General features: G+C 35.3%; 1 protein-coding gene across 1 annotated transcript in view; it reads right to left on the reverse strand.

Annotated features, from left to right (window-relative positions):
- Positions 1–3,986: 3,986 nt before the first annotated feature.
- Naaladl2 (N-acetylated alpha-linked acidic dipeptidase like 2) overlaps positions 3,987–14,144 on the reverse strand; it is an 865,055-nt gene continuing 854,897 nt past the window's right edge. The window contains exon 14 of the mRNA XM_059265279.1: positions 3,987–10,574. Coding sequence (XP_059121262.1) covers positions 10,376–10,574 — 199 coding nt within the window. The 3' untranslated portion in view covers positions 3,987–10,375. The remainder of the gene's footprint in view (positions 10,575–14,144) is intronic.

Raw genomic sequence — 14,144 nt, forward strand, 5'->3', positions numbered from 1 at the left:
ATGACTGAAGGTTTTGCTGAATATAATAGTCTGGGCTGGCATCAATGGTCTTTTAATTTAATGAACATTTGTCCAATCCCTTCTGGATTTTGTAGTCTGAAATCAAAATAACAAATAAAGAATCTGCTGTTATTTTGATGGACCTGTCTTCATATGTGACTTTATTTTTCTCTCCTTTTCCTTTCAATATCCTGTATTCTGTATACTTACTTTTTTGACTGTTATATGATGTGAGCATTTATTTTCTGGTTCTGTCTATTTGGTGTTCTGTATGTCTCTTGGACCTTTGTAGACATCTTTTCCCTTAAATTATGGAAGTTTTCTTCTAAAATGTTTCCTATGCCTTTGATTTGTGTCTCCTCAATATAAAAGTTATAAATACATATTTTTCATAGGTTTCAGCTTTTTATAGTGTTCCAGAGTTCCCAGAATGTTTTCTTCTTGGTTTTTTGTTGTGGGGGGCAAGGGTTGAAGTTTTCTTTGATCCAATTTCTCTTGGTTTCAATACTTGATACTCTTCCTTCCACTTGACCCAATACATTGGTGGTGATTTCCTTTGATTTTTTTTTGTTTGAATTCATGATATTTTTCATTTCAAATTTTATTTCATGTTGGCTTTTCTTCTGTTTTATTTATTAGATGGTTTTCCTCATTTCATTCAATGGTTGGAATTTTCAGTCTTCATTCTGTCATTTGTTCATATCCTTTTTGAGTTATTTGGTCACGTTTACTAATGCTATTTTCAATTCATTATCTGTGTCATTCAAGTCACTTTCCTTGGTGGAAATAACTATGGGAGTACCAATCTTTGTCAGAGACTTTTTTGGTTATTCCAGTTTGTGTATTTGAGATCGGACCTGTGGTAGTTTAATGAAAATGGCCCCATAGGCCCATAGGGTGTGGCACTATTAGGAGATGTGACCTTGTTGGAGTAGTTGCGACCCTATTACAAGATGTTGTCACTGGGAAGGCAGGCTTTGAGGATTCAGAAGCTCAAGCCAGGTTGCTCTCTCTTTCCTGCTGATTCAGATGTAGAGCCCTCAGCTACCTCTCCATCACCATGTCTACCTGCATGCTACCATGCTTATTAACATGATGATGATGGAATAAACCTCGGAACTGTAAGCCAGCCCTAATTAAATGTTTTCCTTTGTAAGAGTTGCTGTGATTATAGTGGCTCTTCACAGCAATAAAATCCTAACTAAGACAGGACCTATACATCTAGAACAAGGTTTTTGGCAATGTTTTTTTGACATGGAAAGATTGCCTCTCTTTTGTTGAATGGGTATTTAAAGCTCTGTTTCCTATTACTCCAATACTGACCAGCTGTATGGGATACAGGGCTCAGTCTTTGGGTAACTCAGTGTTGATGTTTGAATGGAGTATCAGAAGTAATCCTGGCTTAGTTCAAGCTAAGTGGTGTTTCTTATCCCAGGAGCACACCATTTGTAAAGTCTTAAAATTCTCATAGTCAATCTTACAGAGTCTGGAAAATGTGCACAGAATTTTTCCTCAGACAATGGAACTGGCAATGTGAATTTCAGATCCCTTCCAGAAGAGGAATGGCTAGCATGGGGACCTGGGTGTATCAAAGGCAGTTCAGGACTCATGGTCCTTAGGCATGTCATGGAGGTGGGCTAGAGTAGGTCTAGTGTCCCCCCTGAAGAGGGACAGACCTTGGTTCTCTGGGATTGATAGAATTGGTGACATGAATTTAGTCTAGTGTCATTCTGAAAAAGGACTGCTGAAAGTGGAGCAAGAAGCATGAAACTAATGATTTTTGCATGCTATTTTTTCATCTTGCTACTTTGATGAATGAGTTTGTCAACTGTAGAAATTTTCTGGTTAAGTCTTTAGGGTCATTTATTTATAGAAACATGTCATTTGTGGACAAGGATATTTTTACTTCTTTTTCTATTCATAACCACTTTATCTCAATATGAAATAAATAACTTAAACAGACTCATAACATTCAATGAGATAGATGCAGTAATTAAAAAAAATCTTCCAACTAAGAAAAGCACAGGACCAGATCAATTCAGTGCAGAATTCAAAGATAAGCTAACACCAATATTTGTCATATTAGTCAGTTAAATAGAAAGTGAAGGAACATTTCCAAATTGTTACTACAAAGGCAGCATCACCCTGATACAAAAACCAGACAAAGATCCAAGGAAAGGGAAAATTATTGGTCAGTTCGTATCATTGATGAACATAGATTCACAATTTCTCTCCAAAATACTTGTAAATAGAATTCAAGAGCAAATCAAAATGATTATCTATCATGATAAATAAGTTAGCTTAATCCCAGAAATGCAGATGGTTCAATATATGTAAATCAATACATGTAATCCACCACACAAATATATTAAAGGAAAAAAATCACATGATCATGTCATTAAGTGCAGAATAGGCAACTGATAAAATTCCAGCATCCCTTCTTGTTAAATCTTGGAGAATGTAATCACACAGAGCTATTCTTTTTGCAATATCTGTGTGTTTTTTACAGTTACGTGTTATTAATCTCCCTAACTCTCAGTTTTGTCATCTATTACATGGAATACAATGATGAAATCGATTGTTCAAGCTACTCTAAAGATTAAGAGACATAATTAATATCGTCCTATGTAAGCAGAGTGTAAAACCCTAGAAAACAACAGGCTTTGTGCATCAGAACACTGGGCAAAGAACCTTTTTCTCTAAAAAACCATATGGAAGGCTAGTGAGGCCACCATGTTGCCTTTCACCTATATCTGTTCTGCTCAGTGTTCAATAATACACACTACCATGGCTAATCATTAAACTCTCATTAGTGTGAAACTAAAATGTTACATGCTTTTGGACTAAAAGAGCTACAAAGGCACATTGTGTTGGACACTGTTACAACACTTGGGCTAGAACATTCCCTTAGTTCATGTTTACTGAATAAATGAATAAATGGATGGAACTTGCTAGAGAATGCAAAGAGGTATTATTCTCTAGGTGGTGAATAACTTGTATCATTTCATAAAACCTTGTTTGAGGAAACAAAACTTGTCTGTGTTTAAATGGGTATAGATGCTGTTACTTGATGTTAGAATGTATCCCATACTGGAAACCTGAAATGGTGTAATATGAGAATAGAAAGTTCAAGCAAAGTAGAAAGCAAAGGATGATAAAACTTTTAACAGACTTAACTATATAAGGAGCAGTGGGACACCAGTTTTGATGTGGGAATCGTTATGAAAAGTTATCACATTAATGAAGCATTCTAAACATTTAAAATACATATATTTGTAACAAAAAGCACACACAGTCCATTTTCACCTATATTTTATATATTTTAAATCGATGCTTTAAAAATGACAATTTCATTATACATATTCATTGCATTTATGAATCAGAACATGTTATCTTAAAGATGCTTTCATTTAATAGTACTGTTTTTAATTATGTGCAAATATTTAAACAAGTGAAATATAAAATGTTCACTCATTCTTAATGGATTTGGTAACTCAATCCACTCACTCTAAATCACATCATAAGCTGCATATTGAATCATTTGAAGTAACACAGAGTGGTTATATACTGTTGACACATGAGGAACATGCAGAAACCATTCAGTTTTGTATGGACATTCACACACAGAAAGTAGACATTCAACAACATATAGTAATTGAAAAATATAGACATATACCTACAAAGTAATGTCATTAAAAATTAAGGAAGACCACAATGACTTTAGCAATCTCTATGCAATGAAATTTATCAATCACAGATGATAATAAAATTATCTTAAACAAAATCTAATAATAAGACAGTTCAGTGCAGTTTATTAAGGGACATACCTAGTAAAGAGATGTTTTTAATTAAAGTACATTTATTTGGCAAAATTTGCCTTTAAATTTTACCCCAGATGAAACTATAAATTGTACCCTGCTCATTTTCATCTGTAATTCTATGACTCTATCTTTTGATATAATAGCACTAGAAAAGTAATTATTTGTCAATTTAAGGGTTGTTGCATTACAAACACAACTTAAAAAGCTAAAAATACTAAACACCTGTATATATGAACATTGGAACCCCACATAGAAAAGGATTATCAAAATGCCAAACAATTTACTGGATGTCTATAAAAACAAATTAAAATTTCAGAGTGCTCTAGGAAGCTTTTTTAATCTGGACACAATTTTTTTTAAATAGAAAGTTAAAATGTGTGTGATATATTTGCCACTAAGCCCTTCTGTTTGCAATGTACATACTCAATCACCTAATAGAGTCTGGCTTAGCCACTAAATGGAATTATTTATAACATCCTTGGAATATAATTATATGAGCTACACTTAACCATCTGGGTATTTTGCTTCTTGCAAACAAGCTGCAATGGTATAATGAAATATTTTGTTTGTTTATATATTTAGCTCTCTATATATAAAGAGGGAAAATCATCCTTATAAATTAGTCGTGTTTTGTTCTGACTTTCAGAGTAAGGTCCATCCATAGCATATGAAACCAAATAAAAGCACTATTATTAATATTAATAAAATTCTACTGTATGTACTGAAAAGACATTCTTAAATGGCTAAGAAATCCCAAAGGTGAAATCCAGGTATTAACCATCTGCATGGCCACAGTGAATACAATCCCTTGAAGGATCTATAAAGTTATAATTACTGAAGAGCAGATATAATTAAATAATTATACATTTTGATTGAAAAATATATGTAGTCCATTAAAATAGGAACTCTGACTCAACTTCTTCAGTGAAGTTCTACACAGATGCCAAGTTTGCACTTTAATTAGAACAAAAGACCACTATCAACATTAATGCAGCATAATTATTCATAATAACAATTGCATATTAATCTTGAGCTTGCAGAACTATAGCATATGACATATGACAGCATAGGCACCTGTGTGGTCATTCTCAAGACTTATGTGGTGCATATTAATTAGACCCAAGAAAATAAAATCCGTTATCCTCTGAGAAAAACTACTTCAGTGCTAATTGGCTTAAGCTATCAAAGAAGCAAGAGTGAATACTGTTAGGCTTTGTGTATATTCGTTAAAGATTTCTTTGGGTGTATGCAGTCTATGAGTGGCTTATGGTCTAATTCTTGACTGAATCCTGGAAATAAGAAAGCAGAGCAGCCATGTGTTTCTTTGGCATTGCTGAGTGGATTTTGGCTAAAAACCTCAGTATTACTACTTTGTTTATTGCAAGCTTTGTAACTAGCTGTATGTCCAAACACACATTAAGATAACCAGAAACATTACATCAGGAAGCCCTAAATCTGCCTCAGTTTAATTCCTTTACTCTTAAAATCCTGATCCAGTTTGAATATGAGATTATAAATGCCTTTAAGAAACATGTCACCTCACAGTAAATCAGGTTTCAGGATTCTTGACAATCTCTTCATGCTAAAGGCACTTTTACTGTACATCTTTGGAGGGTAATAGAAAGGTATTATGGAATGAAAACTCTGGGTGGTTAACAGATACACTTATGTTGAATAGATGAATCCTAAAACCACTACTTCAAAAAGGGGATGCCGAATACCATTTCTAGAGTTTATCTAGAAAGAAAACACAACATATTTCTGAGTAGACATGGTGATGACCAGCAACATTCTACATTATAGTTTGTAATTCTTCAAACTTATGTTACTTCACATTCAAAATTCAATAAAACAAATCCATTCAGCTGAAAGGCATTCACACTCAATAGGGTACTTTGGACTCTGCAACCCTTTTTCAGATTTCAGAATAGCAAACTCTAATGAGCCATTTTTAAGTAAGTAAATGAAACTCATGGAACAGATTTGAATTTGCTAGCATAGCTAGGCAAATACCATGTGCTTGTTTTCCCATCCCTAGGCTGAATTCTAAGTCCTGTTTTGAAACATGCTGGAAAGGAATTTATTAGAATATGCAACACCATTTCCCTTCCACTTAGCACATGTATAGATAGTTTAAAGAAATTCCTTTCTATTAAGCAAATGTATGGCTAAGGCACACCTCAGTAATACATTAAACCAATGAGATGCCAAAATGTAATCATCAGAGAAGACTTAATTCTTGCAGAAATTAATTACACATAGTATAGAGTGTCTTAGGAGAACATTATTGGCTAAGTCTACCAATTTATCCTGCAAATACTAATTTTTTTTTAATTTGAAGCAAGGTGCTGACTCATCACTAATAAGATATTAACAGATATTTCATTTGTGTGATACTTATCTTTCCAGCAAACAAAACTTTTACATGCTATGTATTTAAGAAGTTGATTGTAGTTTTGAAATTTGATACATAGGCCCAGTCCTGTATGAACACACTCGTTGTTTTCTCAGTGAATTGTACAGACATTTGGAGGAGGATATTATGAGATTAATGGATTCTGGTTTGGAATGATAACTTGAAGTCTAGTTGTCTTGATAGTATATAATTGGGTACTTAGTTTTCAAGGTTTCTAAATGCTTCAAACTTAAACAGGCACTCCATTATTTAGGAGGGCTACAGTCACTGGGGAATATGTATGGTACTTTTTAGGTTTTTTGCAATTATGTTGAAGTTGCTGCTAGCCAAGGCTATTGATGAACTAGCTAAGGCTGGTCATATATAGAAAGCTCCTATCAAAATGTTACATCACATTATGTTTTCAAATCAAAAGAACTGTGTTTCCTGCAGTGTCTGGTGTAAGGAATGCCACATTGGCATTACAGGGTCCCTCTGAGAAGAAAAAGACAATACAACATTCTAAACATGTCTCATTAAACTTGTTTTTTCCTTCTTAAATGAGTTGCTGTATACAGTCAACCAGAAAAAGAAAAACAAAAGTGAACCATGTCTAGACCAGTGTCTGCCATGGCTGGCATAGATGTTGGATACACATGGCTTCTCTTACTGATAAAACAGGTCATCTTTGATATTATTACAGTTTGGTTGAGGGCTTCTTTTCTTCATGTGTGAATATGTACACAACGCCTCTGCAGGTCAGGAGGGAGCAATGGATCCCTTAGTGCTGGAGTATGAGCTGCCTGCAGTAAGTGCTAGAAACTGAGTTCAGGTCGTCATGACTGGATTACCAGTGCTCCTGTCTGCTGAGGTGTCTCGCCAGCCACTCATTTTGGGGTTTTAATGATGGCATTCTCAAAATCTTTGGGATTTTGACTTTGTTATATTTTCATAGGCTTTCAAGAGCTGTTTTTTTTTAATCAGAATACAGGATTGATACAGATTAGAAATTATTAAAATAGATAATATTGAATCTGAGAATAGATATTCTAAAAGCTCTTTCCTCAGATTTCACATTTCAAAAACACTGATTTATACTGTTGATGTTCCCAGCTAACAGGTCTCTATAATAACTTTTCATTCAGGATCCTCCATCCTGACTTCTGGTGTCATATAGAGTCACTCCTCAGACTTCATATTCTTGGGCCAGATTGCCTGGGAACATTTTGTCAAGTACGACCAAAGTGTGAGTTTTCTTGGCATTAAAATCGTGTTCCCAGCCCACAGCAGCATCTGACTTGGTGGCTGGTTACAAAGAATTCACTGGAAAGTTCATTTGTAATTCTTCTGGGAGAGCAGGCAATGAGCACTGGGCAAGAAGGTCAAGAAGCTGAAAATCTAAGCAGCATTAGTCACTCTCAGAATGAATGCCTATGTGCATGTTTCTCCATCATCTGTCTTCAGGTACTACTGCATCAGATTGGGATAGTGGTGATTTTATGATTAAAGGTAGTATCCTCGACCTTAGTCTTGACTGTCACTGAGGCTCCCTTTTGTCTCTAGCCCTGGGGCAATATCCCTAGATATCCTGTTGGACACAAATTCACAGCACATATTGTCCACATTTTCTTGGCAATGGATTGTCTATGATTTGTTACCTCCTGGGACCAATTCTATATGAAGTACTTTGAGAAATATTTGATACCTAGAAGTCTCAGTATCAATTTGAAAATACTACTGGTTTTCATACCACCCATCATTACCTTGCTCAGTACTATATTCACTTAGGAGTTCTGAGGAAAGTTAACATGCTATGTATCTGAAAAAGTTTTGAGGTAAGCATGTCATAGCTGTGATACTATGACACATAGCTCAGAGTTCCGCTATAATCAACATGTGGGGCAGAATCTGTAGAATTCATAGACATCTATTTTAAATGTAATTTAATCTTTTTATATGATCTTTTAACTGATCTAATAAAATATGCCAGTAAAGGGTTAACTGTAGGATTCAAAGAGCAAATTCAATAAATTTAGAAGGAAGGAATATAGGATTCATATGTGAATAGATTTACCTATGAACAGAGTCATTAAAAAAATCTAGAAGACTGTCTGTTCTCCATGATTTTTTTGAATTATTGTACTAAAACAATTTAGAGTTTTGATCTAAGATGATAATCTACCAAATGAAAGATATTTTATCATTTTTTGTTTTAAATTCAGCTCCACACAAATAGCTACATGACCTTGGATTCAGTGATGAATACGCTTGACTCTCAGGCAGTGTGAGCATTCTGTCACTCTTTTTCTGGTCATCTCTGCAGACGATGAGCAAGAAGCAGGACCCTTGTGGGGCCTTCCCACACACAGTCAGCAATATGGCAAACATTCTCAAACAAGCATGATTCAAATAATTACATTAAGTAAGTACATCAAAAATAGTACAAGGTAGTTTCATTTCTCGTATGAAAATGTATGTACATAGGCACTTCAGATGAATATGTGTTTCTGCATGAATTATCTAGCTAATTGGCCCGGTTCTGTGGTTTGAGCCTAAAACTATTACTAATGTTGGGAAGAGCTACCTCTTATAACTTAGTCAATGATGATTAAATCTTTTCTCTCAACTCTAGCTTTCTTTTTAACTAACCTTACTTTTATGTTCATCCAAAAAAAGTAAAATCCTAGACACATAGGGATAGCCACAGCATTCCCCTGGCCATGTAGTGCCAATTGTTTCAGGGTTGAAATTGGTAGGAAATGCCCTAAGAAATATTCTGGTAATCTATTCTCAAAGGAAAACTGCATTACTCAACATAAGAAACATATTTTTTGAACAAATATGTTTAAAAAGTAGGGTAAAAGTTTTTCTTGTCCATCACTAGGAAGAATTTTTTAGTTTGAAGGGACTATGGACTGTGGTGCTATTGAAGGACAATGAAGTCCGTCTCCTACATGAAAGGATTGTGGCCGACAAAGGCTCTAAAGCACTCCATTTTGATAGCCTAGTGGCATGCCGATTTACTGTTTTCACCTTAGCCACTATGAAGGAAAACAAAGGGGAAAATGGTAAACTTTCTTCCTGTATTTGGAGAATTTGTTGATAAGAATAAACATCTCTTTTATAGTAGAGTTTGTTTTGCCGTAATATAAAACAACATTTAGATATATTGGATGATATTTTGGATTTTCAAAGACAAATTGTGCCATTTTTCCATTGTAGTTATACAGTGCTCTGTTAAAACCACTTTACAGCAAGGGGTTGTGGGAAGATATAAGGGGGAGGCAGCCATATGAGATGCTCTCCTTTAGCCTATTCCCTGTTCTGTCACTCCATCGGAAACAACAGAAGTGAAAAAGGAATGTGCTCTCCCTGGTCAAATTTACATCACTGCTGAGGTTCAAGTAGCATCAACTGAGGCAATTTGAGGTTTTCAAAACTTGTCACCTTAGGAAGAATTTGCATTTAAATTGCTCTATCCAGTTTTTTAGGAGTTTTTCCCCTGGAATGTTTATGGCTCTTTTTTCATTAGTACTTATAAAATACAACTTCATAACCAGTGAGTCACTACATCTAGTTGTGTCAAGAAGAGGAACTTCATTTCATAAAATAGAAACATTCAAAATGGTTCTGGGCATCAATCACTCATTCAAAATGCATTACTTCTTCATATTGAACAGTTACTTGAAAAGTTGTCTGAAACATTATCAGGTTTCCATGTCTAACATAGGAACTCAGTCACTCGAGATTTTATCAGAGAGAATTCTGGCATTCTTCCACATTCTGCCTACAGCAATGATGTTTCCAAGAACATCTTAACCCCCTCCCAAGATTTTTATTTATAAAAATACAGCATATTTCTCTTTAATAGATAAATATTAGGTATTATTTCAGTAATTGCTGTTACATACTAAAATTTGGATATAAGAAAATATTTAAAATGTGCAAAATGTTCTTTCTTATGTACATTTAAAAATATGCCATATAATAGCTTTAAACTTGGGGGAAAGTCTTCGATATCACACACACACACATACACAAACACACACACACACACACACACACACACACACACACACACACACACACACAGTACCTGGCCAAATTAGAGCTTTAGCTTGTATACTTGTAAACAAACTTTAAAATGCTGAGTATTTTCTCAGTTCTTTTCAACCAAGATACTCTCAAACACATCCAATCCTGCTTTGAAAGAAACCTGAGCTGAATTAATGCTATTCAGCACATCTGATATGGCCTCTTGAAAGGTCTCATTTGATGCCAGTGGACTGCACTGCTCCCAAGCTTCCTTGAGGATGGAAAACTGGCTTGTCTTCCCATCAAGATGGTACAGGATGTTTCTAAAAGAAACATGGATATGTAAATGTTTAGTGCACAACTATATTTCTATATCAAAACCTTATCAGGAGTAGTATCAGAAAGCAATAATGTCTACAAAATAATTAAGAAATTTTAAAAAATACAGCATTACTATTTTTTAACCCATAATGAATGAATGCACAGAGATGCATTTGTTGGTAGGATCAGAGATCCTCAGGCAGTGTATGCTTCCTGACTGAAGCACACAGTGCTATGGCATACCATAAAGGGGTTTTCTAAAAATTTGAGTGAGATATTTGCAAAGTTTCTAGATGTAATTACCAGAACACACAGAGGACAAATGTTAAATGATGACATGGTGAATCCTAGCACATTATTGACTGTGGTGAAGAAGTTTGTGACTCTGTTAGGGCTGACTCAGTTAACAAGGGAAGTTATGGTTTAGTTAGGGTTTACGTTGCTGTGATTAAAGCACCATGACCAAAAGCAACTTGGGCAATAAAGGATTTACTTTGCTTACATGATTGAAGGATGTCAGGCCAGGAACCTGAGTGTAGAAACTGAAGCAGAGGCCATGGAAGTATGTGGCTTTATGACTTGATGGCCATGAACTTTTCAGCCTGCATTCTAATGTCATCCACAAATACCAGCACAGGGGTGGCACCATCCTCAGTGAGCTAGGCATTCCCACATCAATCAACCAAGAAAACTACAACAGATAAGATTACCTACAGGCCTGTCCTAGGGAGGCGTCTTCCTGACTAACAGTCTCTCTTCCCAGATGAGCTTAGCTTCGGTCACTTAGAACAAAAACCATCCAGCACGGGAGTTTTCCACTCGTGGTGGCTTGACTTGTCTAAATGCTTATTAGTCATAGTTCAAAGGAAGCTATTAACCATACTACTGCTATTATAATTCTTTTTCATTTTAAACTTCAAGAGACTAGCCTTATATCCTTGTAGAGACAGTTTAGTTAGGTATGAGTACACAAGAGCCTTGAATTAATATCTTATTTCAGTTTTCAAACAGATTATATGACAGCACTATTCTCAGTTTTTGAGGAATCTCTATACTGGTTTCCAAAGTGGCCAGAGTAATTTATATTCCCCAAAGCAGCATATAAGCATTCTCTTTCCCCTCTTCCTTTAAGCATCTGTTATCTGCTTTATTTTTAAATTAGCTGACAAAGTAATAAATAGCTTTCCATCTGGGGTTTTCATATATATTTTGTTTTGGGTTGATTTCTTCCTCCCTGACACTCATCCCCATCTTTGCTGTACCTTTTTGTAATCTTTCATTCTGCTCTATGGTCCTCCCTTTTCCTCTCCTTTGAAGCTCTCCTTTTTTCTTACACCATGAACCCATTGCCTTTACTAATATTTAGTCCCACCTGGACCCATAAAGTTCACAGTTACAGGTCATGGTCTACACATGGCATAGTAACTATGATATTTGTCTTTGTGGGCCTGGATTACTTCACATAATATAATATTTTCTTCTTCCATCCATTTTCTTACAAATTCCATGATTTCATTTCAATCTATAACTGACTCAAGTGTTCTGGTACACATGTACTACATTTTATCTATTCATTTTTTAATGAGTATCCTGGCTCATTCTATATTCTTGCTATTGTGAGAAGAATATTGATAAACATGGAAGTTAAAGTACCTCTGTAGAAGTTTGTACAGACTTTGGGCAATTGCCCAATTGATTTACAGCTGGACCATCTACTAATTTTTCCTTTGGTTGTTTGTTTCAGACACCTCCACACTGATTTCCATAGTTCTTGACTAGTTCAAATTTCTACTAATATTTAATAAGGGTTATTGTTTTTCATCCTCATCCTCATCAGAATTTGTGTTGTGTTCCTAAATGATAGATATTTAAAATAGGATGAGACAGAAACTCACAATTTAATTTACACTTTATATGCTCTGAACACTTAAAAATATTTATTGGCCATCTGTATTTCATCTTTTGAGAAATGTCTATGCAGATCATTGACTCATTTGTTGATTATCTATGTCTATATATTTTTCAATTCATTATATATTTTAGATATTAACCCCTTAACTGAAGTATAGTTAAGATTTTCTTCCATTATATAAGCAATTGACAGTTTGTTTTGCTATGCAGAGCCTTTTAAATTAATGTAACCCTGTTAGACAAATCTTGGAGTTCTTTCCTTGCTGTTGGGGTCAATTCAATAATGGGTCGCCTCTAACAAAAACCAAAGTATCCCCCAATTAAGACATCCTTGCTTAACAGGATATTATGTCTTTGTGAAACAAACTTGGAATCATATCAAATAGAATAGTGCAAAAAAAAACATTATAGATGATACTATATTTGTATTCAAATTAAGTATTTACATGGGCAAATTCTTTCCTAGACATGGACTCAGATGACTACTACAGAGTGGTAAATACACTGTGATACATGTTCTAGCAAGAGCTCATCTAGAGGACAAGATCTCTGCAATTCCCCTACACAGAGGAGCAACACAAGCTACCTTTGGCACTGGGGACACTTCCCCTGCCTCATAACCCAGCAAAGTGGTCTGAAATGCATAATATCTTCCCACTCTGGCTATAGATCTCTGATGCAGATAAAAAATGTGTTACATTGTCATCTTTAGAAAACATGACAGTGAGTCTTAATTCAGCCCCAAGACACATCAAGTCCCTTAGTCTAAGATGCAATGGACACATCTCCAGGAGCAGTAAACTCTCTACATGGAAATTTATCTTTTCCCACAGCATTTTACAAACTTAAGATAATTTAAAACTACAACAAACCACCCAACTACAGAACTGCAGTCACAGGAATTATATATGGACAGGCTTGTGTATATTGAATTATTTCATGATTTTAAAAATGTAATGGCCATTAATATGTGGACTAAAAGTGGCATCCATAGAATTTGAGATTAGAATGGAACCTGCTCAAAGCTGAAGAGGAAGGGATAGTGAAGGACAGGGAGAGGTTGCTCAATGGGGACTAATGTACAATTAGATGTGAGCAAGAAGATTCATATGCTGTATCAGTAGCACAGCAATGCCAAGTGTGTTACTGTTGCTTTGAAGAGACATCATTACCATGGAGTCTCTTATATAGAAAAAAATTATTGAGGCTGGCTTACAGTTTCAGAGGTTTACTCCATTATCTTCATGGTGTAGTGCAGGCAAAGATAGTGCTGGAGAAGTAGTTGAGAGTTCTATATCTTGCACAGGTACCAGAAAGTGAACTGTCTCACTGGGCATGGCTTGAGCATATATGAGACCTCAAAGCCTGCCTGCACAGTGAAACACTTCCTAGAGCAAAACCATACCTTCTCCAACGAGTCTATACCTCCTAATATTGCCACTTTCTTTGGGGGCCATTTTCTTTCAAACCACCACATTCCACTCCCTAGTCCCCTGAGGCTTATAGCCATATCATAATGCAAAAATGCATTCAGTCCAACTTCAAAAATTCCCGTAGTCTGTAATAGTCTCAAACTTATTTAGAAGTCTAAACTTCAAAGTCTCTTCTGAGAGTCATGCAATCTCTTAACTGTAATCTTCCTTAAAATTAAAATAAAAAAA

The sequence above is a fragment of the Peromyscus eremicus genome, chromosome 6, assembly GCF_949786415.1.
Source record: "Peromyscus eremicus chromosome 6, PerEre_H2_v1, whole genome shotgun sequence".
In the NCBI taxonomy this organism is placed as follows: domain Eukaryota; kingdom Metazoa; phylum Chordata; class Mammalia; order Rodentia; family Cricetidae; genus Peromyscus; species Peromyscus eremicus.